The sequence below is a fragment of the Drosophila willistoni genome (assembly GCF_018902025.1).
Source record: "Drosophila willistoni isolate 14030-0811.24 chromosome XL unlocalized genomic scaffold, UCI_dwil_1.1 Seg142, whole genome shotgun sequence".
Lineage (NCBI taxonomy): Eukaryota > Metazoa > Arthropoda > Insecta > Diptera > Drosophilidae > Drosophila > Drosophila willistoni.
The window spans coordinates 6,072,864-6,100,263 of record NW_025814053.1 but is presented as its reverse complement, the minus strand read 5'-3'; the positions used below and the strand labels follow the sequence as shown (position 1 = coordinate 6,100,263).

At 37.7% G+C, this 27,400-nt stretch overlaps 3 protein-coding genes and 1 long non-coding RNA gene across 4 annotated transcripts; 2 read left to right on the top strand and 2 right to left on the bottom strand.

Moving 5' to 3' along the window:
- Positions 1–887: 887 nt before the first annotated feature.
- LOC111518899 lies at positions 888–1,573 on the top strand. Its single transcript, XM_023177034.2, has one exon. The coding sequence runs from the start codon at positions 1,041–1,043 to the stop codon at positions 1,149–1,151; it is 111 nt and encodes a 36-aa protein (XP_023032802.1). The 5' UTR covers positions 888–1,040; the 3' UTR covers positions 1,152–1,573.
- Positions 1,574–5,159: 3,586 nt separating this feature from the next.
- Positions 5,160–6,156, top strand: LOC111518903. The gene is made up of 2 exons (XM_023177053.2): positions 5,160–5,259; positions 5,320–6,156. Exon 2 carries the CDS (start codon positions 5,381–5,383, stop codon positions 5,957–5,959), a length of 579 nt encoding a protein of 192 aa, XP_023032821.2. The 5' UTR covers positions 5,160–5,259; positions 5,320–5,380; the 3' UTR covers positions 5,960–6,156.
- A 2,230-nt stretch (positions 6,157–8,386) lies between these two features.
- On the bottom strand, positions 8,387–9,206 carry LOC6644859. The gene is made up of 2 exons (XM_002067487.4): positions 8,949–9,206; positions 8,387–8,888 (listed from the first exon to the last, which is right to left on the bottom strand). Exons 1-2 carry the CDS (start codon positions 9,186–9,188, stop codon positions 8,577–8,579), a joined length of 552 nt encoding a protein of 183 aa, XP_002067523.1. The 5' UTR covers positions 9,189–9,206; the 3' UTR covers positions 8,387–8,576.
- Positions 9,207–12,354: 3,148 nt separating this feature from the next.
- On the bottom strand, positions 12,355–13,616 carry LOC124460552. The gene is made up of 2 exons (XR_006954459.1): positions 12,955–13,616; positions 12,355–12,870 (listed from the first exon to the last, which is right to left on the bottom strand). It is a non-coding gene; the product is annotated as an uncharacterized LOC124460552 (long non-coding RNA).
- Between the last annotated feature and the right edge of the window lie 13,784 nt (positions 13,617–27,400).

Below are 27,400 nucleotides of genomic sequence, written 5' to 3'. Positions count from 1 at the left end.
TACCAAAAAATCTACCATGGGAAGGCGATATGAGAAGTCGTACGCCTTACGTAAAGGTTTACAATCGCCATGGGTAGGGCGAGAGACTAAACTATAGCGGAACCCCAAATTGAACGGTTAAGTGGCAAGCAAAAAACCCGGCGGAAAAAGCAACAGAAACGAAAACTTTTTCACCTGACTTGACTTTTACTTGTATTCGCTGGCAAGTTTTTTGGGGTGGCAAACAAAAAATAAACAAATTGCTCCAGTTGCCGCATCGACTTTGGGTATACCTAGCACCAAGTGAGAGAGTTACCTTTTAGCAAACTTTTATGTCTTCCTCTGAATCGAGATTTTACCTGTGAAACGGTATAACTTTCCATCCAAAGTGCCCGACGAACGAACTAGCTGCCTTTGTCTATTAGATTCAGATTTGCAATTTGAATATACCCTTTTCAGACCTATATGTGCAGGGTATACATAACACAAAAATGGGTTGGCGTAAGGAAGGCAAAAGAATTCACGCAAAATGTTTTCCTTAAACGGATTTATTGACACATATTAGCTCTTTATGTTGGAAAACTTTTCCAAGCTAATTGATTGATAATGCCAAAGCAAATTCAATTATGTATATGCAAAAGGCCAACAATTTTGCTCAAAAAGAACGAAACTAAATGATTAAAAAGAACTCAATTAATAATGAACATTATTCGATTCCTTTGAAACTTTTTAGCTTTCGAGTGATCCATTTGAAGGGTCTGTGGCTGACCTTCTGCTGCTTTTTCTCTGCGAATATTGACCAAACCCCTTTTGAGTCCGATTTTAAATGTGCCCACACAAAAACTATCTACAAATGATCCTATAAAGATTAATTAATATTCTTCAAATTTTATATATCAAAACTAATACCTTTCAACAAAAAACCGTTGGCTTTGTTTTATTAAGCAAATCAAAAGAAAACATTTGAAAAATCCAAAAAAACATACGAAATTTTTGGAAACGTTTGTCAAAATTTGCAAAAATGTACCGTTAGCCGTGTCACTTCTAGAACTATTAGTAGAATGACCCCCGATCATATGGTGCTCTTGAATTTCAGCATGCATTGCCTGAAAATCATTTATCTCTATTGCATTTGTGTGAACGTGCTCGAACATTTTCTTTACCACCATTGAGCGATGGGTTCAATTGTCGTTGAAATCCATTTTCAATTTCCGTTTCGGAGAGGAGAAATGAAACGATGGGCAGAGCGATGAAGTCGGAAAAGCGAATATTTATCAAATTTTCATATAATTTTTAATAGGCTTTTCCATCAAACATAAATTTAACAAACCGAAAAAGGAAAAAAAGAAAAAACGGAAATTCAAATTACCTGTACCGTAATTACACAAAAGAATATGCCAATAAAAATGACTTATGTATCAATTTCCTTTACGATGGCGCAGCCAAGGCACCAGCAACGAGCAACGGACTCGAGGGGAGGGAGAAACAGTTGCAAAAGCAAAAGCAAAAGCAGCAGCAGGACTCAGGACACTAACGTCGCATCGCATTGAGAATGATAATAATAAAAGGCAACAACACGGCAACCAAGCGAAAATTTCAATTTTATTTTTATTGCCTTATTGTGTGTATCAAATATTTACAATTATTTGCCATGAGCCATGAAAATGAGCCAAAGCCCAGACGACGGACGACGGACGACAGACGACTGGACGAATGCCAGAGAGGGGTGTGTGGGGAGAGGTATGGGGGTTCTGAGGTCTGATAAATTCAAATAAATTTCGTATGTGTGTGTGTGTGTGTTTGTGTGTGTGTTGTTGTTGCCAAGGTGAAAATAAAGATGCGCTCGCAATTGTTAAGATGAGGCAAAGTTTTTCTGGCGATCAAAAAGCGCGCTTTGCTCCTTTGCATGGCATTAAAATTTTATATTAATGTCATCGAGACGTTGATTTACAATCGCACCACTCCCATCTATGGCTGTATGTGTGTCTGTTTGTGTGTGTGTGGCAAATATACAAGTAATTTTAATAATATTTTATTGCTTCGGAAAGTGGTAATAGCGCGGAAAATGCCAAAAATATGAAAAGCGAAAAGAGCCAAAAAGGCAGTCAAAAATGTCTTAGCCTCCTCCTCTTGGTCCTCCTCTTTGCCCCCACGATGGCACAAAACACATCAATGCTGATTATGACAATGTTTTCAGTAAAATTTTACTCTGACAACTGGAGGATGTGTTGTCTACCTTCGTCTCTCTGTCTCTCTCTCTCTCTCTGCATCTGACTCTTCTGGAATCAGATTCCAGGAGGTTATACTCTATGCGGTTTGTCTCCTGTCTGTTGCCAGACTGCTGCTTTTTGTGGTTGCGGCGGCTCATGGTGGCAAAATAACAATTGTAAATGCTTGAATAGCTACATATCCTGAGAATAGAAGCCAACAGTATCACAAAAACGACATGCAGTTAAAGAAAAAAAAGAAAGAGAAGAGGACGGGGGGACGGGGGGGGGGGGGAAGAGATTACAGTCATATTTTTTGAAAATGGTTAGATTACCTCAATACTTAGCTTACATCAGCATGCTGGAAAACCGAAATAAATGTATGATTTATTAAATTTTGAAAATTGCACTTGTCACTTAACGTGAATTTTCACAATTATATGAATGGAGACAATCAGGACATCATCTAGGAGGAGGCGCCCTTAAATTATAATAGTTATGATTCTTATAGATGACACCTTTTAGCTTAATTTTCCGCACTTATTTTCCGATGAACACTCGAGAGACATAAACCAAAGCGTTTAAAAGAAAACCTAACCAAAGCAAACTTGTTGCCTGATATTTTTCAGTTGATAGTCAACTTTGTTATCAGTCAACCAATTGCCGATTGTGGCCCAATTTCTGTAAGATTTTCCGAAATGTCAAACACACAAAAATCAGTGTTAACAGTGGAAAATGTGTGTCGAAACCGTAGAAGGTAACCAACTATTTTCTCTGTCTACAAACTTAATTTCCTTGACTTTTAATGTTTCATTTGCTATTTTTGGTTTGTTGGTTTTGCTTGCCTTGAAATCGAAAAAGCTGGATGCAATTTAATGAAATGAAACCTTAGAAATATGCGAACAAGGAGACAGTTGAGAGAGATGAAAAAGAAAAAAAATGACAGAGAAAATAAAGTGAAAAGAAAAAAAAAAGAAAACGTTTTCAAAATATATATTTTAAGTAATATTTATGAGACGAAATGGTGGATGGGGTTTTTTTTTTACCAATTAATTTTTATTTATGTGCTTTTCGTTGCTTTTCGGTTTTCTTCTACTTATTAATTTTTTTCTCACTTTCCTTTTTTCCTTTTTTTATTTATTTATTTTTTTTTTTTTTTTTTGTGTATTGTATGTTTTTTTTATTTTTTTTGTGATATTTCCCCTTATCAAACAAACAGTTGGCAAAATGATAAATGCCGTTGCTTTTGGCTAACACCACACCACACCAGCAGCTCCCTCCCTCCCAGTTCATATCTCACCCTCAGCCCGCTGTCTCGGGCTTTAGAGTGAACCATTTTGGTAATTTAATATTTTCCACCACAGCCAAGCAGCTAAAAAATGACAATTTTTAATTATCAAATGCGTTTAATGATAAAAATTGTGTGTATGATGGGTCGTCCGCGTCGTCGTCGTCGACGCCGTGGATGGGTCTGTTGGGGCAGCTGCTTGATGGCGGTTTGCGGATGGAAAGATTGGAGTGGGAGAACCGGCTAACTTGGCCAGTCCTTTTCTTGGCTGTTGGATCTTGGCTTTTAATTTATGATTTGTTCGTAGGTGGGTGTGGCTTGCCTATAATAATTAATATTACACACACACACACACACACACACACGTACACAAGACATAAGCAACATAGCCAAAAACCAAAGAGCATTCGAATTGGAGATACACTTTTTCGTGTCTCTCTAAAGTCTTAATTGTGTCTCTCTCTCTCTCTCTCTCTCTCTCTCAACATCTTATAACCAGTATAGCCCTCTGTAAGGGTATTCAAAAGCAACAAGAAACAATTCCCAGTGGGGTAAACACAATTTTTTTTCATAAATCTTGGAGAGTCGGAGACGTTGGCAGTGCCAGAGCAGCGACAGTAAGTGCAATGTCATTGAGGCAGAAGTGGCAGGCATATGCCATCCTATCGTATCCTATCCTATACTCCTTGCCAACCTCCACCCAACCTTCCCAAAGGCATTCAGGCATATACATACATGTCGACATATGTGTCGCTGTCGCGTCTTGAGCTCCAGAAATAAAAAGTATTTCTCGAATTATTGTTAATGATGATTAAAAGTATGTACAACAACACACACACACACACACACACATAAATATATGTATGTTTGTGTATAAGGTACCAAAGGCACCTTAGTGCCTAAGATTCCAACCAAGTTCCCACCACTTTGACAATGTGTTAAGTCCGCTTACCTTTCCCCTCCTTCACTTGGGTGGAATGGAGTGAAGTTGCGTTGAGTCGCACTGACGACTAAATAATTATGATCAAAAATGTGAATACAAGCACAAGAATTCCATCCAAAGAAATTAAATTAAATTGTTAAGAAGAATAAATAAGAAACATATATTCATGTCTGTGGATATATACTCATACTTATATTTATGTTGTAATATTTATCTGTAGAGTTATTTTGTATAGGAAAACTTGATCTTAAGTTGAGTTGAGTTGATCTTAGTAAATTGATTTAACCAAAGAAGACGTTTAGGCGGTTAGGCTAAAAAAAAGGTTACCACCTTGACACTTTCCACCCAAGAATTGATGAGTTTAATTTAAGAAATTATAACTTTTCTACTTGATTAAAATAAGTCCATCCAATGACTCTTTCATGTGCAATAACTAAATTAAAAAAAAAGTAACTCTAACCAGAGGGCCGAAGCTAACTTCGACCGCATCAAAGTTACCCTTGAACTTTTTTGGTAACTCTTTCCTCACCTATAACCATCAAAGTGGAAAAACGTTGTATCTAAAAAATGGCTAAAAAAAAAAGGCAATCTTAGCATAGGAAACGTAACGAAGATATTGATCAAAGTAGGCTGGTTATTTTTGAAAAGTAGGCCATGACTTCGAATCTCTTGTCCAAAAGTTCATATACCCAAATGACGACAGTACGATATTCAGTTTACTTTTAAGCATTTCGAGCAGTAACACATAAAAAAAAAATAAAGTAAACTTTTATAAATTTTTAGTTCTTTAGTAAAAAATTTAGCATTTTTGTAAACTCTTATAAAGGATTCTTAAGTATTGCGTAAGTCACACTTAAAAAGGTAAATATACTGGATTCAGAGATGGTCCATTTCTCTTTCAGATTAACGTACATTTTTACGTTGAGATTGTTGCCAAATACTCTACGGAAGAAATCAAGGATTATGTCGATGTCTAGGTTGTCGAACACTCGTATAATATTGGGAACAATGACAACAAACATAATCAATAGAAGTCAACCAATTCGCCAACACATGTCGAAGCCCAAAGTACTCAAGATATTCAAACAGCAGTCGGCCACTTACATTGTCGTCCATGCTTCGCGGGCCTCAGCCGCCGCCCTAGAGGACATGGATGAGTGGGAAATGCCTGTGCCGACAGAGATGCCTAAGAAGAGCACACTGTGTTTGCCCCCGAAACGCACTGAACAGGACCAGTGCAGGACTTGCAAGGCCCAGAGTAAGGAGGCTGTGAAGAATCTTTTCAATCATGAATTTCCCAAGGTGCAACGTCTGCCCTTCCGCCCGATGCCGGCCGTCAATGGCAATGTCTCAAGCCGCCGCTTTGCCAATGCCGAGGAGCTGCTGAAGGTCATGGATAAACCCCAACAGTTGGCAGAAGAGGTAATCAACTTGGACCTCCAATTGTCCTGGGAAAAGGCTACGAACAAGAAGCTAACGGCGGGCTGTAAAGATTTACTTTCAGAGTTGGCTTTAAAACAACGAGTCCAAAGAGGAAAATGAACCAAGTAAAATTTAAATTTGGCATTTAAGCAAATTTTATGAAATTTGCTAACAGATATTTATCGGATAATCGTAAATTTATAATTGTTCCAAATTCGTAAAGACAACAAAAAAAATTTAAAATTCAAAGTACATAAGAAAAAATTAATAATTAAATATAACAATTAGCTCAAGGAAGCTCAGCATCAATTAAAACCCTTGCAAATTTTTTGGTAACTCTTTCCTTACCTGTAGCCAATCAAAGTGGGGAAAACGTTTTATCGAAAAAGGCGAAAGAACGGCCTAAACTCTTAGCATTGGAAATAACGAAGATATTGGACAAAGTCCCAGTTTTCGACCGATCGTTCCTATGGGAGCTATATGATAGTCACTCGATCTTGATTAAATTTCTCACAGGTGTTTATATGTGTAATAAAGTTAGCAATATTAAATTTCACGACAATAGCTCCAAAAATAAAGTTATTGGGAAAAGCACTGTTCGTGACTTTGCCGTTTGTATGGGAGCTATTTGATATAGTGGTCCGATCCGGCTGAATCCGAGATATACAACGCCTTTTTGCAAGGGTATAAAAAGAGGCGAAATTGGTTAAAAGAAACGGTCATATCCAACTTATTAAGCAAAATATTTATCATTTTTCCCAGAAAAAATAATCATAAAATCAGAAAATGAGCTCATATAAAAGTATTTTAATCGGAAAGAGGATGAAAAACTTGATAGAATTTGGTGGATGGACTAAACTCAATCCATATCTAAAACATAATCATACATATGTATATGTATAAGTGTGTTTGTATGTCTCTACAAGTACAATATGGATTCTATTTTGACATTTTGCGAAAAATACAAATGAGCAAGGGCTGCTGCTGCTGTGACTGGTCGTGAGTCGTGAATGTCGTGTGTCGGTGCTCGATAACATAATTATCTGTCATAATCAGTAGGCGTTGAAATGTGCAATTTAAAGTGCAATTTTATGCGCCCCGGCAGACAAATCGCAACTCACAAAACAAACCATATCATACCACAATGACCCACACCACACACACCACACACACACCACACACACACACACACATACACAAGAAAAGCAAAGTGAATTGAACGAGTTGTCATGGTGGTAGCAAAATGAACTTCATGGGGCATCATCATCATCATCATCATCATCATCATCATGCTCATCGTTGGTAACGTCCAAACGCATTTCAACGATTGTGTCAGTTTGCAGAGTTTTGACAAATTTGCATCAGATTATTGCAATAAACATAATTATGCGCGCTGCATATGATTTTTCAATTAAACACATGCAACATAACACACTCCCCCACTCAAAGCAAATCCCCCCAGGGCACAATGGGTGGCTCTGACACCAGGCCCAGACCCATTGCCAATGCCATTGCCATTGCCATTGCCATTGCCATTGCCACCGCCACTGAAGACCAAATAAGGGGTTATAGAGGTACGAAAGGGGAAGAGCGAGAGGAGGGGGGCTAAATGGATGACATGACCAACCAAAACCAACCAATTGCTGCTCGTTGCGGGTGTTTGTAATGCATATTTGTTAATTAAGTGTCGTCTCAGTGTGGGTGTATCTATATGCACTCACACATACACAGCCACACACACCCACACCCATACACACACACACACACGCACACGGTGCTTAAGTGGAATCAATGGATTGTAATGCAGAGATAATCATTTTTAAACAAAAAAGCAGAACAACAAAAATCAACGGGTTAGCATACGCAGAGAAGGAGAAGAAGAAGGACTCCCAGCCCAAGCTGTTTCAATGACAAATGGCAAAGACTGGCACACTCACCCACCCACCCACTCACCCACCCACCCACTCTTTCTCTTTCTCTCTCTCACTTTTGCACACGCAGCATGTGATAATTGCGAAAATTTCAATTAGTTGAGGTGTTGATGCAGAAATTTTGTGGCGTTCACGCGATTTTGTTGTATTTGTCAATTCAAGCAAATTGCACTTGAAAGATGACTAAGGGCGCTCGAATAAGTTGACTGTGTGTGGGTGTATGGGTGAGTGGATGGATATAAATGGGCAGGGATGCAGTAAGGACATTAATATGTCACAAAAAATACAACACCATATTCAAAATTTCACTTGAATCTTTGGGAAACCTTTCAGAAAAGAATATAAAATAAAACTTGTGTTTGGACAAGAAGAAGAGTCCGAGAATCTGAGAGTAAAAAGGAGTACTTACACATGGAATATTAGAAAATATCTTAATATTAGTTTAATTTTAGATCGATTAGCGAATTCTGATTATGACTAGGCTCATCCATAAGCTTCCTTTTGCCTTTACTTCACCCTCTGAAGTAAAGATTGATACATACCCATATAAAAAACGCCGAGAATTGATTCTTTTGATGAAGTTCAGACGCCTAGGAATAACTCCAACTATGCTTGGTTTGTCTTTGAAAGCGAAATTGTCTATATTGTATCCAATCAGGCAAGAAATATAAATTGATATAGCACTTAGAACTAAAAATTATGCACAAATAGATCGCAAATCAGAAGCTTTGCTGTCAATTGGGGATCCACCCACAAAAAAAAAAAAAAAAACCAGCAACAAAAAAAAGAACGACATTGATTCATTTCTATGTCAAGGTGACAATGGCAATGAGCCCAGCCACGCCTGTGTCTTTATCCATCGTTGTCAATTCAATGAGATAATCACCTTTGGGCGCATCGTCGGGTAGGAAATTTGTCTCCAGCTCATAATTATTGATGGTATACTCGCCCTTGGGGAACGGGCAACCGCCTTGATCGGGCAAATTGGAGGCCTCCTTCAAATAGGGATAGGTATCGGTGTCCTCATTGACAAACTGACAGAACGGCTTATTCACATTCATGACAAGCATTCCCTTCTGTTTGTTATTGGAATCATAGACAAACACTTGTAACGATATCTTCAAGAAACGACAAATATCAATTTCCAATTTATTAATAGTTTTCGGTGGGAAACTTACCCTCTGTTCGTCGCCCATATTTAACTTGAACTCAAAATCTCCGGCTAGGGTAAATTTATTGCGTCCTACTTTCTTCATACGAAGAGTGCCCCAGTCGACCCATTTGCCATCGTTTTCGAAATCTGAATTCTTATCGAAAGAGTTTAACTCAACGTTATAGGGCTTATCCTCGGCCCTGCCAATGGAAACGTTAATGAAACACAAAACTAAAGTCAGCCAAAGAAATGTCAAATTAGTCATATTGTTTCGTTCAGTCCACTTCAACCAACATCCAACAACTGGCTAAGGCCAGCACAGCCATTCCAACTGGCATATATACCGAATCGAAACATTTATATCTCACATGCAATATCACTGTATTTCACATATATCGAGATTGTGGCTAATTTGCAACATAAGCTAACCTTGTTAAGCATTAACAATCACGCAAACAATGAAAATAAAATCTCTCAGACTGAGGACTCTCTTGGAATTGGAATCTGCCACTGACTCTATCGATTATATAAACTATGGAGGGATGGAAAAAGTTATCGAATCGGTAATTATATAGTTTTCGAAAATGCGAGCATTTAAAATTTTTCGGCTAACGAAATATATTCGGGTAAACTAATCTCTTAACACTCTCTATTGAGACATGCAAACTTTTAATAGCATTTGCTGTTTCCAAACTGAAGTTCAGAGGTTTAGTGGTTCCCTTGGCTCACTTGGTCGGTGTGGGCCAAGGGTACGCGGAGGGGTTAGTTAGCTGAACGAGTGATTCAAGTTTTGGGGCCGTCCGTCTGGTTGTTTTATGGCCTGCAGCAGTTTTCGTGTTTTCAACATCAAAAGTAATAAATTCATCGAACCATTGCTAAGCGAAAATTTTCGCTATTTTGGATTTTGCGAGAGAAGAGGAGGGCCGGGTCAAACGGGAGGATAGGACGATGTGGGAATGAGAATGTCAGGTGGGCAAAAAGTCTTGAGATGTTGATATTGTTTTGGGTTCGTTCCTTTTCAACTGGCTTTTTGCTCAATAACTTCCGTCGGGCAGGGCAAATAAGAGTTACCTCTACTTCCAACTTACTCTAACCTTCTTTTCCTATTACCAGAAATATATATGTATATATGTTTTCCTTTTTCGTTTTGTCATTAATTTTGCTCTAGCGTCTCGACTGTTGCTGTTTGCCGCGAGAACAACTAATACAAAAAGTTATTTAGGTAAAACTCTTGACTTGTTTCTTGTCCCAGCATTGATTGGAACAACTGAGGCTAAAAGCCAGTTACCCTCTGGTTCAAAAGTTTTGCACAGACAAATGAAATTTCAATTTATTTATTGCATTTGCCAAAATAGAATTTCAAACTATGTAAATGTCAAACTTAATTTTTCAAAATGTACTTTGACAATTTGTTTAATTAAACAGCAAATAATTAAAGAAGAACTCGCCCGATTCGACACTTCAATTCAATAAACCCAAACAATTAACAAAGAGTCGACAAAAAGGCTAAAAAGTGTGTGCTTTTTAGTGAGTGTGTGTGTGTGTGTGTGTGTGGGTGTGTGCGTGTGGTGGGTGTATTAAAAGAATGGCAGTGAAATTAAAATAAAATAAAACTCACGTTGAATTAAAAACCAGCACAGCAAAAGCAACAGCAACAACGTCAATAGACACAAATATTGAAACGAGTTAACATGATCGAATTTTACATACCCTAAAGAAAATGTATCAAAAATCTTTATAAAATAATTTTACAAAGCGAAAACATTTCCCTTTTTGAACTTTTCCCACGACTTTTTCACGTTTTGTCCCTCCAAATTAACACATTAAGACATTTCTCCATTTTCAACTTCAAAACTCATGGTAAAAGAGCTCTTATTCCACCTACATATATGGCTAATCAGTTTCCCATAATTAGCAGATTCTAAACGATTTTCAATTACAGTAGAATCCGGTTATAACGACTCCGCTTATAACGTCCGGACGTTTATAGCGACTAAAGTTCGATGAGTGATTGGTTGGTCCCAATACAAACTTATATAAAAGGGCCTCCAGTTAGAACATCTTTCGGATATAACGACAAAAATCGTCAGTCTTTTGGTCGTCGTTATAACCGGATTCTACTGTGATCTACTGATCTACTGATGATAAAACCTAAAACCCTAACAATGATTAATTCTTCTCTTAAAAGGAGCTAACTCTTTATGGCAAACCTTTAGCTTAGCATACCCTGCATATAAGTAGAGGAGCCAACCTGGGTATCTTGGCAATGCCATCGTAGTGGGGATGGCAGGAGAATGAGGGGGGCAGCAGGGGGCTTACTGTTGAAGAGTACTGGGAAAAGGAGTCGTGACTTCATTTGCTTGACACTTGCGCAAAGAAAAGTGACAGCGGCAACGGCAGCGGCGTCAAGTGTGTACCATAAAAAAAAGAAGACAAAAACGAAACGTAAAGAAAGAGAGAGAAAGAGACAATGGAGAAAGAGAGGTGGAGTGTAAGAAAAAAAAAGGCAAAAAAAGAAAAGGCTGCAAACGATTCCTAATTGAAAACTATTAAATTCTTTTTTGCTGCTACTTAATTTTTTCCTTCATTCCGCAGTGGGTGGTTACCTCACCCCCTCCACTTGCCCACCCCCCCCCACACCACCACCTCACACTCTGCTCAACCAAATTGGAACTTGAATTTCATTTCGAATGACATTCGCTCCATCACGCGTCAAATGCAGCCAACTCAGCTCAACTCCTACGGCACGTAGCCCGTCGCCAAGTCGTCGTCGACGTCGTCGTCCGAAGGAAAAGCGAAGAAAAAAAATAAGGAAAATGGAAAAAGAAAAAGAAAAAAGGAAGCAAAATAACGAGAGGAGAAACGGAGGACATTTTCATTTGAGCATATTTAATTAGATGCAATTATTTATGGTATTAAATAGATGAGGCAGTAAATGTCCTGTACTGTCCTTTCCTGCCCCCTAACCAGCCCCCCTTTCCCCAATCACATCTCACTCTGTCTCGCTCTCTCCCTCATGCTGCTGCTTGCAAAATGCAAAGTGTGGAACACAACAACAACAACCGAAACGCAAAAAAAATTGAAATAAAATGCTAAAGAATTGCGTCGTAGTCAGTCTGAGGACAAAAAAAAAAAAAACAGAGAAGAAAAACGAACCAAATGAAAAAAATGAACACCAAAAAGAAGAAAAAAACAAATTCAATTCCTGGCTCGCACCGAAAAAAAGGCACAATTCTGCAGCAAATGACACGATGTCCCACCCATCTCCCCGCCCCCTGCCGATCATTTAACAAACCAAGCATAACAATGGGAGCGGTTTGAGGTTGGGGGGATGGAGATGGAGATGGAGATGGAAGATGTGACTGAAGTCCTTTCGGACGCGAAGGAGTGCATTTAAATGGCAGGAAATTTGAAAAAAATTGAAATTTAAGTCTTTGATATATTGAAGTCGATTTATTAGCCGCTTTCATTATTCCTTCTTCAACTTCATCTTACAGTTTCTGCCATCCAACTGTCTTTTTGTATGGGCGGCCACACCCACTGGGCCCAAAGCCCACATTCATTGTTAGTCATTCTTTTCAAAACTTGTCTTCATTTTTTTCCCACACGCATTTCCTTTAGATACATTTACATATATAAATATTCTTTATGGTCAACCAAAAAGAAGAAGTTTCTGTTACGAATTGGTCAGCTAAAGGACATGTTCCTTAACGATTCATTAGAGAGTCACAGGCGCAACAAGTAATTTTCAAAATCGTTTTTAATCAATCATTGCATATTGTTTCACTTGTTCAATGATATCAAATAGAAAATTTTTGTGTTCCATTGATCATTTTCAACGGAAGACTTGACCAATCCAGGGTTGGAGAGTTAATAACCCGTGACCATGATATGCCAGTCAACCCTTTCGCACCTTGTCCCGGCTTGGGGGGAATTCCCACTGCCCCCTGTCAGGGAACAAGAAGAAGACAAATCACACAAATTGACAAACATTTAACATAATTTACACGCCAAAGCCAAAAACGACTTACACTTGACCACACACTTGGCTCCTTTCCAAATCCTTTGGCCCCCCAACCACCTCCACCATCTCGAGTTCAAGTTCGAGTTCCAGTTCAGGTCGAGGACACCATCCCATGTCCCATTATTGACCCTTTTGCCGGTCAAACCCTTGTCAACATTGCGTAACCGAAACTATTAAAAATATCAGCAGATACTTGACTATGTCCTTCTCCATTTATTTCCTTTTTTCCCTTGGTTCTTTTTTCTTTACGGGGGTAAAAAAAAATTTGGAAAAAATTGAAGAGGACGTAACCGGGACAGAGCTGAAACGACAAGGACGACGACAAAGACTTGTCACTTTTTCACACGCAACAACAAGGAACATATGTTCATGGTCAAATCGATTAAATAAATCATTAGCATCTTTTGTGGCCAATTTTCTTGGCATTCTTTTTTTGTTGCTCTCTCTCTCTCCCAACTGTCTCCATCTTTTGTCAGGCATGTGGCAAGTTTTATGGCCCGTTTAGATGAGTATATGTACGTGTGTGTGTGTGTGTGTGTGTGTGTGTATGAGTGTGTGGGTGTGTGTCTTGAAATTGTTTTTTAATACGAAAGTGAGAAACACTTTCCTGTTAGGGGAAAGATTCCCCTGTTGATGGGTTTGACATTTAATTTGTTGCTCCTTTGTTAAAGCAAAATTCTCCACTTTCATTTAATTTTTTGATATCAAAGCTTTGTAATAATTTATTTCAAAGGAAATCAAATAAAGAGAAGATTAATTGAAAGTTAAATAACAAGTTTTTAAATGCTTTATTTCCAATATTTATCTGGCTATGTAATTCCCAACTAGTTAAAGCATTAAAGCACGTAGAAAGTCTTATAAATCATCTTTGTCTTGCCCATCGAAATGGTCAAATAGAGCCTATGAGAAAAAGGTTTTCGTATTTTGAAAAGCTTTTTGTGGCAGGAGAGAAAGTAAGAAAGTTTACATAGAAAGTCCAGCCACTATTGCCATGGCCTATTATAAACTGGAGTGAAACTAACAAATTCATTCTTCTTTATAACGTTTATCCTTGATCATATTGCTGATAAGATCCTTTCTGATAGAAAGTTTAGATGAAGTAAAAGATGTACACAAAGATCACTTATTTTTTTAGTAAAAAACCTTTGAATAATGCGATTGCCATAGAATTCTCTACAGTCAAAACTTTTAGTTCTATTTCGTTCAATTTCCAGTTTGGATCCAATTATCCTGCCTCGTTTCAGATCTTCTTCAGTCTTACCATTAAGCAAATTCGGAAAAAAAAACTTCTAAGTATAAATGAATGTATGTAGAACAACAAGAGAAAAACCTTTCTTCACTTCAAGTCTTTTGTGCTTAAAGGGGTGAAGGATGGAAAATTCTTTTGTACTTTTCTCATTCATTTGGCAATGCGTCTTTCGGTCTGTTCATTCCGATGTTTATTTCCTATAAATATAAATTAAATGGTTGGCGTGCAGTTGTCCAATAAATTTAGCTATTTTTATATATTTCGAGACACCTTCTGGTTTTTTTCTTTTTCCTTTTTTTTTTTGGCCTTCCTTCTATTGTGGTTGCTGTCCTTTGTGTCGAACCCTTTTCACGCTGAGGGCAGAACAAAAAATTGGGGGAAAATCATGTGACAATAGTTGCTTTCATTTTTTTCTCCACTTTTTTTTTTTTGTCGTTTGTTGCTAATAAAACGTAATTTGTTTTTTTTTTTTTGTGTTTTCTTGTTGTTTTTTTTTTTATGGGGAGCAACAGGCACAGCGATGGATGGATGGTTGAGGCAATATTTTTTCATTGAAGGCAGTAAAGTTCATTGCCTGCATATCGCATATACAATTCCTCGAGATATATACATATATATATGAATATAGATATCATAAACCAGGCTTTTGTTTTAGCTAAAGTGAAAAGTAAAAAGAAAAAAAACAGCGCAAAAAATTTCTTGTAATTAAAATCCATGGCCTTTTCACCAAACGCCGACTGAGATGGAAGGGAGACAGAGATTCAGTCAGGTGCTCAGCTGCGCCAATCAGTCACAGTCAAGTCAACCACCGACCGAAGAGCCGTATACTTGTGTCACAGCAGCCCAAAGGCAGTCAGCAGTCATCTGAGGCAGCGAGGCAGCAGGACAGGCCGAAGCTCGACCTTTTGCCCACATCTATGGAGAATAGTCATCATACCTTTTGCCTTCTTTCTATACTTTTCACTTACATACATACATACATACATACATATCTCGTGTTTTTTTTTTCCTCTCTCTAGTATTTTTTTGTGCCTTGCCATGGCCTGAGCATCTTTTTGTTTAAGAATTACTGATTATTAATTCATTTTGAACCGACGAGGCATTCATATTTCTGCAGAGCAAGTGGGTCGTCGGCTTGATGCTCGTCCTTCGACGCATCAAGCGGGGTCTTTTGGTCCTTCATCATGTTGTCTGTCAATGTTTTGCTTTCCATTTTTTGTATATACTACATACATATATATATATATATATGCATGTACATATATACATATATAAATATTTGTGTAGCAATGTCGATGGCAACGATGCTGCATTCATTGTTAAATCATTGAGTTTTCACTGCAGTTTGGCAACGCTCGCTCGCTCACTCACTCACTCACTCACTCACTCACACTAGGTCCTGTGTCCGTCTCACTGTCCCTTTACTGTCCTGTCCCTGTGACCATATCAACCTCAATTTGTGCCAGTCTCGTTGGCTTTTCAAGCACTTGGGCTTGGGTCCGCTGTCCATGTAAATAAAGTCAGACCGCGCTTCAGCTTCTGAGTAAGAAAACAGAATACGAAACTCTCAACTGAGCTGAGAGTTGACTGTACCTGGCCGCAGTGACTGCATCTGCACTTGGTCGGTCCTATGGCCCAATGCCTGTTACCGTTACAGGACATCTGCTCTAAAATGCAAGCATTGCCTAGCCGGACCTTGTTAGTCTGATTGGGTGGCTGATTGGACTTGGACTTGTAGACGGAGACTGACTGAATCTCAGCCAGCATCGTCATCATCGTGACAGTTGCCAGTTGCCCATTGCCCGTTGCCCATTGCACGTTACTCTGCCTAGCTGAGCGCTCTCTGTTCTAACAATGAAGCGGAAACAATGTTTACAATTTTTTATCCTTTTTTTTTAGGTTTTCCTCTTTTACACACACACACATACAGTCTCATTCCATTACTGATTTTTTCGTTCTTTCATTCTCTGTATATTTGCCTTGTTATGCTTTTGTGTATGTCTTGTACACACATTGTGCTCTTTCCTTCTCTGTCTACCTGTGTGCCAAGTTTGATTGTATTTAGCCAGCGGTCATAAAGTTAATTTGTACAAATGTTACGAATAATTCAAACCAGAAAAGGCATAAAGTCAAAGAAGTAGTAGGGCAACTCTGGTCAGTCGATCATGTCCTAGAACTGACTGTACTTACCGTAATTTAAGTCGATTAACTCAAGGGCTGTAAAATGAGGGAACTTTTGACCTCCATAAGTATGTGGCGAGACAGAGGGAGAGAGACAGACACACACTTTTGAATGTTGTCCAATAAAGTGTTATGAATTAAACCGCATTCAATCATATCTACTTACTATTTGTATCTGTATCTGTAACTGTGTCCTTGTGGCACACATCGTTCATGCCTCTTCACTTGGCTCACTCGTAAAGTAATTTTATGCGGCGTTGCACATAAAATTTCTAATTAACCAAAAAAGCCTATTAGCATGTTAGCGCACAAAAACGTCCAACCAAACCAACAAACACTATTTTATTATTAGGCCCAAAAAACCAACCATTCAACAGGCTGAAGAATACCTTTTTAGCCGAAAAGTGAAGGGGCAAAAGTTGGCGTTGAGGCGTTCTCTCTAATGAAATACTCGTTAGCTGGCGACGACATTCAACCGCACACGAACATATATACATAGTACCTATGTATATAAGTCATATAGTATAAATATGTGTGTGTGTAGGTATATAATTTTACTTATTACAATTTTATATTTTTCAACAAGGAGGAGAGGGCGGAAAAATCATGGAAATGGGTTGTGGCCTGGTGAGGGGAGGAGGGAGGGGAGATGGGGAAACATATTCAACGAAAAATTACCAATTTTGTTGCTTACGATTATTACCTTGACAATGTGCTGTGTTGTCTCGTGTTTTTTGGTGGTGTTCCTTCTCCTTCTGCCTTCTCTGGAGATGACTTAACACGTAGCACATCATTAAAAATTTTGTGCCATTAATGCACACACACAAACACACACGCACACAGACACACGCAACATGATCAAATTGCCAATATGTCACATCCCAAAAACCCCATTTCCATTAGGCCACGGGAAGGGGACAGAGAGAGATGGCTTGGGCAAACAAACTAATACATATAACCCAAACATCAGCGAACATCATCTTCATCATCATCATCATCATCATCATCATCGTCTTATTTACCTCTTTTTAACACCTTTCCTGTTCGCTCTCTCCCTCTCTGTCTAACTCACTCTGAACAATTAACAAAAGGTAATGTAAAATTATAATTATCACACAAAAGCACATTTGTTAATTTAAGCTAAAACAAACACTGAGTCTTTCAAGACATTGTCACCTCTCTCTCTCTCTCTCTCACACTTTCTGCTCTACTCATTTGCCATCTCTCTCCAACTCTCTGCATCATCTCTTACTGTATGTCTTTTGGCAGTGTTAGTCTCTCGTAGAATTTTCGAAACGACCGATGCGTAACAATGAAAAGTCCCCAATGTAATAAATATAAAAACAGCCAAAAAATATGCTATAAAATTATTTTCAAGCCGCAGCCCCAGGACATACGTAGAAGTTTTAGCAAAAGGCAACTGAATCTAAAGCTAGACCTAAATAAGTACTACAACAACAACACAACAGGAACAGGGTGCATAAGAAGAGACTTCATTTAGTGCTTGGGCATTGATACTCAGCTGTGCGTTGTTTGTTCCCGTTGATTTTTGGCCCTTTTTTGTGGCCCATAAATTTTGATGCCATCCAGCAACCTCACCTCACACACACACACACACGAGAGCCATAGTAAAACCCTTTTTGCCTCCATCTACCACTAAAACGGCAGCTCATTTATGCCACGGTCCTGATAATGTATTATCATTTCACTACAAAGGACCTTTTTCACGCATCATCATACATATATGAAGGCTCGCTATAGTTATGCTTTCCTTTTTTATATCTTTTGGCACATCATTCACATGGCTTATAGTTAATATACAAAACAATAGTCAATTACAATAATGCGAATTTAGCATTCTAAACTATAACATTAATTTTTGATGTTTGAAGTTTCAATTGATGGGTCTGAGAAACCTCCTGAGAGCTGTAGATGGACTAGTCATTGATTCTTCTTCCAATAAATAGCTTTATGTCATCTCAACATCGTCACCATTAGCTACAGGACATGCTTTCGATATTTGAACTTTGACTCAGAAAAAGAGCTTATTAGATAATCCCAATTTATTTCCTTTAAGCTTTCACTAAATTCTACGAGTTTAAAAGGTTTTTTCTTTTAACACTGATCAAAAATGAATCATCGGAATGATAGAAAGTATATTCAAAGACCCAAAGACTTCTTTAAGCTCTTTTTCATTTAGTTTATAAACTGTTTTGAATGATCAGTAACAAGTTTTTTGAAGATAGGAATCACTTTCTTTGCCATTGCGATCTCTCTTTATCGTGTCATACTATAAAAAGTAGTTAGTTTTTGGCATATTTTGTTGCTTCCAGTTGTACTTATATATATGTATAGATACACTTATGTATATATATTTTTTTGTAGTTGGCAAAAGTCTATCTCCCCCCCTTTCTGCGAGTTAATTTATGGCTGCTACATTGTGGCGCTTCTTTAGCGGAGGCAAAAACACATTGGCATTTTAATGGTTCCTTTATGGAAGAGATGAGAGTCCAAACTGGTGAATGGAGGGGGTGAGGCAAGGATCCAGGGAGCACATTAAAATTATTGAAGGCCATTAATTCTTTGCGCTTAGCTTGCAATAATGGTAAAGCATGGCACATAATTGTTTATTAATGAAGTTTAAGTATTTTTATTGGGCAAAAGATCAGAATGCATATTTACCATGAAATATACATACATATATACACTGAATACCTATACATATGTAGGTATATGTATATACGATTGAATGTGCAATAGAAAGGGTTGATTAAGCCAATTTTCACCCTCATATGGTATGGATATGCGCGCGCCTTTGCCTCGCCCTGTCGAAACCTATTGAATACGCATCAGATATCAATACAAAGAGGTCCTTGTCCACTCGGTATGTGTCTGGCTGTGTGTGTGTGTGTGTGTATTTCTACCCTATATACAGTATTTGATTCGATTTCGGTGCCCAACGAAGAGTGGAAGAGTCACGGGCGCTGAGTAAAGTCACGGAGTCGGAACCAATCGTATGACTGCAGCCAGCCGATTGGACAAATTTCATACTCATCATGACTCTTAGAGCTGCTCTCTGCCAAAGGCCAAGTACCCACATACAAACACGCACACACACACACACACACACACATCGCATAGAGAGCCGCCAAGGGAATGGGATGGTCTAGTGAAAAATTACATAATATGCTCTGAAAAATGTGCGTACATTTCTTTTCCAAGCCTGACCCTAAAATTCTTTATATACATATATTTTTTCTTTTGGTTTTTCTTTTTGCTATTTTATTTTTTTTATGCAAAACTTTTGCGTTTTACAATTCATTGCATATTCAATTTGGTCGACGCCACAAGGGCTCAACAAAATAGAACAAACAGCAAAGGTCCAAGAGGATATTAATAAGGATTTCATTAGTTTTATATGCCATACAAACACATGCAAATGGGTCGGTATCAGGGTCGGGGTCGGAGTCGGGGTCAATGCTGTTTGCCTTTTTTTGTTTGTCCTATTATAACACTCTTCCACTTATCTATTATAACTTTCCATCTCTTCTCCTCTCTTTCGCTCCACCAACATCTATGTATTATCTTTCCCCCCATTTTCCCACTGTATGTGCTAATAAATGACTAAACGTTAAAAACAAATGACCTTATTCTGTATTATCGTAGTTCTTTATATATGAAAGGAAAAAAAAATGAAACCAGAATACAAAGTCAATGGGGAGCTCTTTACACAATGATTATGTCTAAGAAAAACCAGTTCTACACTATTCAAATTGTAGGTTTTTGAATTGGCAATGTGGGATTCATCAAGTTAATCCAATTTTCTTCACACTTCAAATTTAGTGTAGCCTACTTTTGCGCGTTGGCTAGAAACTAGAGATGAACGATGACTAGCTGCGTATACTTAATTATAGCCTGCACTTAATTTTTAGTGCAAAAAACAAATTCCCAAAATTTTTAAATTAATATTACTCAGGAATCAAAATTTGAGGGACAATTGAAATTTGCGAACATACTCAAAGTACTCTAACGAATTTAAAAACTATGAACGATAGTTTATTAAATTTTTAATAAAGCTCTGAAATGGTGGGTCTTTGCCCCTTAAAATATGCAATAGGCTGAAAAAAAAACATCATTGTAGTGAACAAATTGTTAAATTTTTTGAGGGCTGCATTCTGTATTGACAGAATATTTGAAAACTCCTTTTTTTTTGTGTTTCAAAAAGCGAGTTTTTAGATTACTTTTGAGAGGCAAAGTTCCCTTACTTCATAGCCCTAGTCCTATAGGGATTTGCCATAGTTCATCGTTAATGCAAGTTCTTTAACAACTCTTATAGTTTGATTTTGCATTTGTACCAAAACTGTAAAGGACTCACAAGAGGTTAAAATACATTCCTTATTATAATATTTTTCAAAGGAAACTTGAATTTTTTATAAATATATTATAAAATTCAAAACAATTTCTAAAAACAGGAGAATCTCATTTAATTAATCAATATCCATTTGATTTTGACTAATATTTATTAAATTTAAATGGAATGAATTCTTTTGGCTTAAGAGAATTGTTCATCCCCCTGGCAAGTTCCTTGCTTTCCCTCTCAATGCATTGTTGTTTGAGTGTATGTGTGTGTGTGTGTGTGAGTATGAAGGCTTTTTGTCTCTATTAAATTAATCGAAACTCATTTTTCCAACTTAACAAAAAATACAAAAAAAAAAAAAAAGCAACAACAAAATAGATATATTTGTATATACACAAAAAGTCTAAACGATAAAACATTCGTCCGGGTGCCTTGTTGTCCCATTCGCTTTTCATTTGAGTTTCCTTTTTTTTCCACACTTTTAAGTAGCACTATTTTTTAAGGATTCCGTTTTGGGCACCCCTGGCAGTCACTCCGTCACTTGGCCATCCCCGTGACCCCGTCCTCATTCGCTTTCCCATTCATTTGCTTCTAATGCCTTCTCGCATCTAAAACAATTTTATTTTTTCAGTTTTTCATGCTTATCAAATGGAAAACAAACGCCAAAGAGGGTTGGACCTTGTTTGGTTATTTCTATACCCTATAAACACTCAGCAAAATAAGTCATCTATTATTAAGAATATATGCACATTATATATTATTATGATCTGTAAAATAAATCTAGAGTTGTCCTCATTAAGAATCATAGTTTTGACTATTTCAAGAGACAAAGTTAGCTCGGAATGGTGAATAGAATTGCATATATACATAGGGTATAAGAAAGTCGTTTACCTGTTTAGTCCAGAGTTCTTTTCTTTTTTTTTTGTTCCTTTTTGTGTTGTGGTTTGGCCTCTCTTGTGAATTTGGTGGCATTTATGTTTCATTTGGCATTTTTGATGCGTTTTGCTTTTAATTTTTTGCTCGTTTTTTATACTCTTAAGCATTTTAAGAGTGACATTTCAATCAATCAGCTGGTTGGGTCAGTCAGTTGCGGGCTTAAGTTTTGAAAAGATTTATAGAGGTCGAAAAATGGGAAGGGTGATGTACCATATACCCACGTACCCTTCCCCTTCCCCTATTTCACTCTCCTTCCCCATTTTAGCGTAGCAACAGAACATACAGAGGAACAGATAGAGTAACAGAGAGAGAGAGAGAGAGAGAGAGAGACAGTCTCTCTTCCGAGTCTCTAGCAAATCAGCGAAATCATAAGAAAAATTCTGCATAAATAAGCACATCAACACACAAAAGGCAAAAGTTTTGCCTAGCTGCCTGAAGGATACGGCAGTATTTCTACTTATATGGATGAAGAGTTGCCGTTGCCTCAACCTAGGAGTCTGTCTCAAACTCCCAGCACCGGAAGTCGACACACACAACAAGAAAGAAACCAAATATAGGCAGAGGAGCAACAAAAAAAACACAAAAGAATAAAGATTTTTTAATTGCCTCAGATAAGAAGTACACATAACTTGGCTGGCAAATTCCATAACCCTTCAACCCTCACCCCATTTCTTCTTGGCACTCTCTCTCTCTTTCTCTCTCTCTCTTTCTGTCTTTCCCTGGTATCATTCAGCCACCTAGCCAGGCGGCAATTTTACAATTCAGCGCACATTTTGATGAGCTTCATAATTTTTTGCTGCTCATTGACGTTCCCAGTAATATCTAAGAATTTTTGTCTAGGTCTATGCGACTTCATGGTGTGCCTTAAATCAGATGGCGAAAATTTTGTAGGGCATTCAATGTGCTGTGAGTTTTAGGCCCAATTACTTCACATGTGAGATAGATCCGGTCTATAGGTACACCGAAAAAAAAACCATACCCATAAAAAACTGAAATATAAATTCACATTTGCTCTCCTAACTGGAAAGGATTATGTTTAGGTATGCCAAAGAAAATAATCATCAGTATAATAATATCAAAAGAAATTTGAGAAATCGAGTAATCCGAAAATAGTCAATTTCGAAGATTCCCATATCATCAACATCAACATTTATTTTGCAGATTTCGATGAGATCTAGAGATTTCTGTGATACCCTCAAAAATAGGCAACTCGTTTAGAAGCTAAAGATCTGTCACCTCTTCCATTCCAAAACTAATTCTGATAATCAATATAAATTAGAAACTTTAAGTTATTTCTTCAAGTGTAAAATTTGTATCCCATGTATTTGGTTTTGTGTACTTTTTAGCATGGCAGAAGGACTGCCAGAGCCGCACACACTTAATGTCGACTTGCGTTCATTTCTTCCATTCATTTCACATATATGTCACACAATTATCAAAGTTCTATCTATGCATCAGTTGTTGTCCCACCCACTACAACAACAACAACAGAAGAAGCCCATTTTGTTTACACGATTACATGCATTTTACGCAACATAAACGAGATTAAGGCGCCGCTTACTTTTGACACAACGTCACCCCGCTCCCCCTCACCCCACCACCACACCCCATCCAACCACCAATCCTGATGAAAAAAAAAGAACTCCAAGAACTTGGCTAAGATATGACTAAGCTCAACTCTTTTGAGCCTTGAATTGCTTTTGTTCTTTTTCTTTGTTTTTTTTTTGTTTTTGCCTTGAACTTTTTCTGTTATGTCTTTTTTTTGGATGGGGTGGCATGTGGCAAGGTATGTGTAAGTGTGAGTGTGAGCATGTGTGTGTGTGTGTGCACCGTGTGTGCATTGTTAACAAAAGCCAAACATTTTTCTCATCTTTTTGTTAAGCAAAAATCATGTAGACTAGCTCTATCTATATCTTTTATGACTTATTGTTGATCTTGTGCAGTAAAAAAAAAGGCAAAGGGTCCAACTAATTTTGGCCACACCGAAGTTGATATACCCTTGCAAGTTTTTGGGTTATGTCGATTTATACACCCAACAATTTCGATGAAAGTGCTCAGCTTCAAAAATCGAAATGTGCCTTTGTTATTTACTAATAATCTAAAAATCTATATTGAAAATACGATATAGCGATCTGATCTTAGGTAATTTTGATATTAAAGGCTTAATTTTTAACAAAATTTTAGACTCAAAAGTCTACTTTCAAACGCTTTTTCAAATGGGATCTCTGATCCTGCTCTTTAAAATGACAGCCTATAAATAGCCTTAAGAATCGGAGGAATATATGTGTATAAGTCACATGTAGTGAACTTACTGATGCATTGCATAGTTTAAGCCAAAATTCGTATTACCTATTTTGCAAGGGTATAAAAAATCAGACAAGAAAGCACTAGACGAAGGCAGCGACTTGTTAATGCTTTACAATCTCCATTAGGAAAAGTTTTCAAATATAATGTATGTTGGTTGTGTATAAAGAACTTCAACTTCATAAAAGATAAGTCCCTGCTGTTATGATTGAAAGTCACTTTTGTTGTGAGTTATGAAAGTCTGATCAACCGATTAGTATTGAGTATATGGCGATTCTGTTTATAAGCATGGCATTTGGTCAAAATAGTAGTGAGTCATACAATTATACAAGTTGTTGTTTCAATATGTAAGTAAATATGTAAAATCTAAGTAAGCCTCCTTCCCTCATAATCTCTAGTTCTTTAATGATACAGTGAGACTCAGTTGTCTTGTTAACTTATTCACATTTTTGGGCTAATTACTTGATCATTTGCGTAAAAGTTCTTGCCTAGTCCATGGCCTAAAAAGTTATCATAATTTACACAAGATTGTTTGTTTCCCTTGGCAAATGGATGTCTGTCTGTGGTGGAAGTCATAAAACTGCCAAAAACTCATTGACTTATGGGCAATAGAGGCCCAACCCCAGCTAGAAGAGTCCCCCCCGCCCCACCATTTGACTTTTCACTCGCCATTCCAAGTGCAGAAAATTCAAATTGGTTTTTATTTTCTTATTACACACAGGACACATAAGCAAAGTCTATCTATTTATACACACAAATATACAAATATTTCCATATACATAAATATATATACATATATATATATACATATATACATACTTATAAATTAGCCTTTTTTGGTCGACCGTCGGTCGACTTGGAATGGTTTATTAATGGCAAATTAAAAGCAATAAAAAACAGATGTGCTTAACGTAGCACATTTTACGCAATGATAGGGGCGGGATGAGGGGCAGATTGACTGGGGTAGGGCACATGGTAGATAAAGTTCATGGATGGCATGGGTTCAGGATAACTAGGGAGCTGATTTACACAGCTCATCAGCTCAGGACACTGAGGACGCGGCGGCACACACCTTTGCCAAGTTCGGCGACGTCGTTGTCGTTATGAAAATGACTTTTCTCCTCACTCTCTCTCTCTCTCTCTCTCTCTCTCTCTCTCTCTCTCGTTCTCTCTCTGTGTCTCTCTCTCTGTCTGTGTTGTGCAAAAAAGTTTTGCATTTTGAGATTTTTCGTCTGTTGCTTTACTTTTTCGGCTTATGCAGTTTATCATTTTGCACCCAACTCCCCCCTGGTCCATGCCCTTGCCCCCTGCCTGCCTCTGCCCCCCATCCAGGTGTTGGGTAATTTTAATTTTAAGCTTGAGTAATGACAATATTTACTTCCACTTTTTCCAAGGTGCCACACGCCTTTAATGGCATTTTGATTTGAGATTTTCCACTTGAATGTGTTTACCCATAGTGCACACCAGATGTTGTCTCTAGCTCCATGTTCCAACTTTTTCAAACAAAGCAAAAAGAACCAAAAGCAACAAAACATCAACAACAACAACAACAGCAACAAATTGTAACTGCAATTTACCTCGAACTTTTACAACATAATAAGTTTATTATGCAACATCACTCATAATATTGGCATCGAGTTTGCATGCAAAAAAAAGGATCGCTAGATCGAAACCTTAAGGCTGATCAAGAGAAATCTGAAGATTGCAAATGATGTTATATCTATATAGAATTTTCATCTTTGCAAAGATAAGAGGAATAAACATGGCTTAAATATTGATGATAATGCCTTCCATTAGGACATATTGTCTCTCTGATTCTGTTTGATAATACAAAATTTAAGTTCAACGTTAATTAAAACTATTGAAACTTCTATAATTTTTAAATTAGAATTACAGACATAATGGATTTTGTTAATACATAATTTAAGTTCAACGTTAAGAAAACTATTCAAACTTCTATAAATTTTAAAAATTTGTCAGGTGATTTCTTCGTTTCCAGTTCAATTTGGCAGGCAGTACAATAGTTTCGATCTTTTCATTGGTCGTTTTAAAATTTTGTTAATAAGAAATGTGTGAAAATTGCTAAATCGATTAATGGATAAAACTTCTTACAAAAGAAAAATAGGATAACAAAGTTTATTATTAAATCCAAGTTACAGAAACGATATTTGGAATCAAATTATTTGCGACTGTGGTTCAAGACATTTTGCTTTCTCATTTTCCCCATTTTTGCATTACAACAATGAAGGGAAAATGCGAATAGTTCATTAGAAGGCAAACTTCATGAGGCGCCCAACCCAATGGGCCTCGAAATATTTTGTATGAGCCTGTGTATTATACGGAATTATCATTATTAGCATTATTGTCAGGGCACGGGACAACCAGACGAACTGGCGGACTGGCGGACTGGGGGACTGGGGAACGGGACTGATGGAGAATGGGATAGTCAGGCAGTAGTCAGTAACTGGCTGCTTGAATTATGCAATGCAGTCAAAGGCATTCGAAATGGAAATGGGAAATGGTAGGATGAGAAAAAATATGAAAGAATGGTGGCAAGAGAAGAGAAGAGACTTGGTAAAGGCAACCCGTTCATTTCATTTCGTTTCGTTTCGTTTCGTTGTCAAATGCAAAAATCGCGCACAACGAAAGGCGAACTTCCTTTTCCTCTTTCAGAGCTGTCTCTCGCGGAAAATTTCCAAAAATTCTATTATTATTAATAGAGGCAAGAAGCAAGAATGAGACAGACCAAAAGGGAGAGTGTGAGTTTGAGTGTGAGTGTGAGAGAGAGGCGACCATGACGACCAGCCCTTGTGCTATGCGTTTGTCTTTTAAGACTACAATAACCCGAAAAATGCACACAGTTTGCATTATAATGCGAAATTTTCGATTGCTCATTTGTGGCATTTACTTTTTACTATAAAAGTTTTATAGCCAAGGCTTGGTGGTGGCTGGTCCTACCAGCAGCAGCAGCAGCAGCAGGAGCAGGAGCAGCAGGACCAAGACCAGCGACAACGACGACAGCTACAAAATTTTACACAATGTCATCAACGTGGCTGACAATGTTGGTGGGCTCGGGCATTGGTCTTGGTCCTGGTCCTGGTCCTGGTTCTGGTCTTACTCCTGCGCTCTCACTCTCGGTGGTCTCCGCTTTGGTTTAGTGAAGAGTTTAAGATTGAGCTTAGGTTTGGGACTGCCTGACAATTGTGTGTGCAATTTTTGGGCACTAAACTTAAAGGATTACTTTTGGCTAATTTCGCAGAAGGAGCAGAGCAGGCAGCATGGAATGAGCTAACAATTGTTTAGTATTTTCAACCCAGACGGGCTTTGATGTCCTTGGAGAATGACAAAATGAATAAATGGTCAAAGCCTTTAGCAGAATACTTTAAGAAATCAAATCTCTCACCCCATAGAAATGAAACACTCAAA

Coding starts and splice junctions, on each gene's coding strand:
- LOC111518903 (XM_023177053.2), top strand. CDS start 5,381: ATGTCGATGTCTAGGTTGTCGAACACTCGTATAATATTGGGAACAATG.
- LOC111518899 (XM_023177034.2), top strand. CDS start 1,041: ATGACCCCCGATCATATGGTGCTCTTGAATTTCAGCATGCATTGCCTG.
- LOC6644859 (XM_002067487.4), bottom strand. CDS start 9,188: ATGACTAATTTGACATTTCTTTGGCTGACTTTAGTTTTGTGTTTCATT. Junction 8,889..8,948: donor ATATGGGCGACGAACAGAGG/GTAAGTTTCCCA, acceptor CGTTTCTTGAAG/ATATCGTTACAAGTGTTTGT.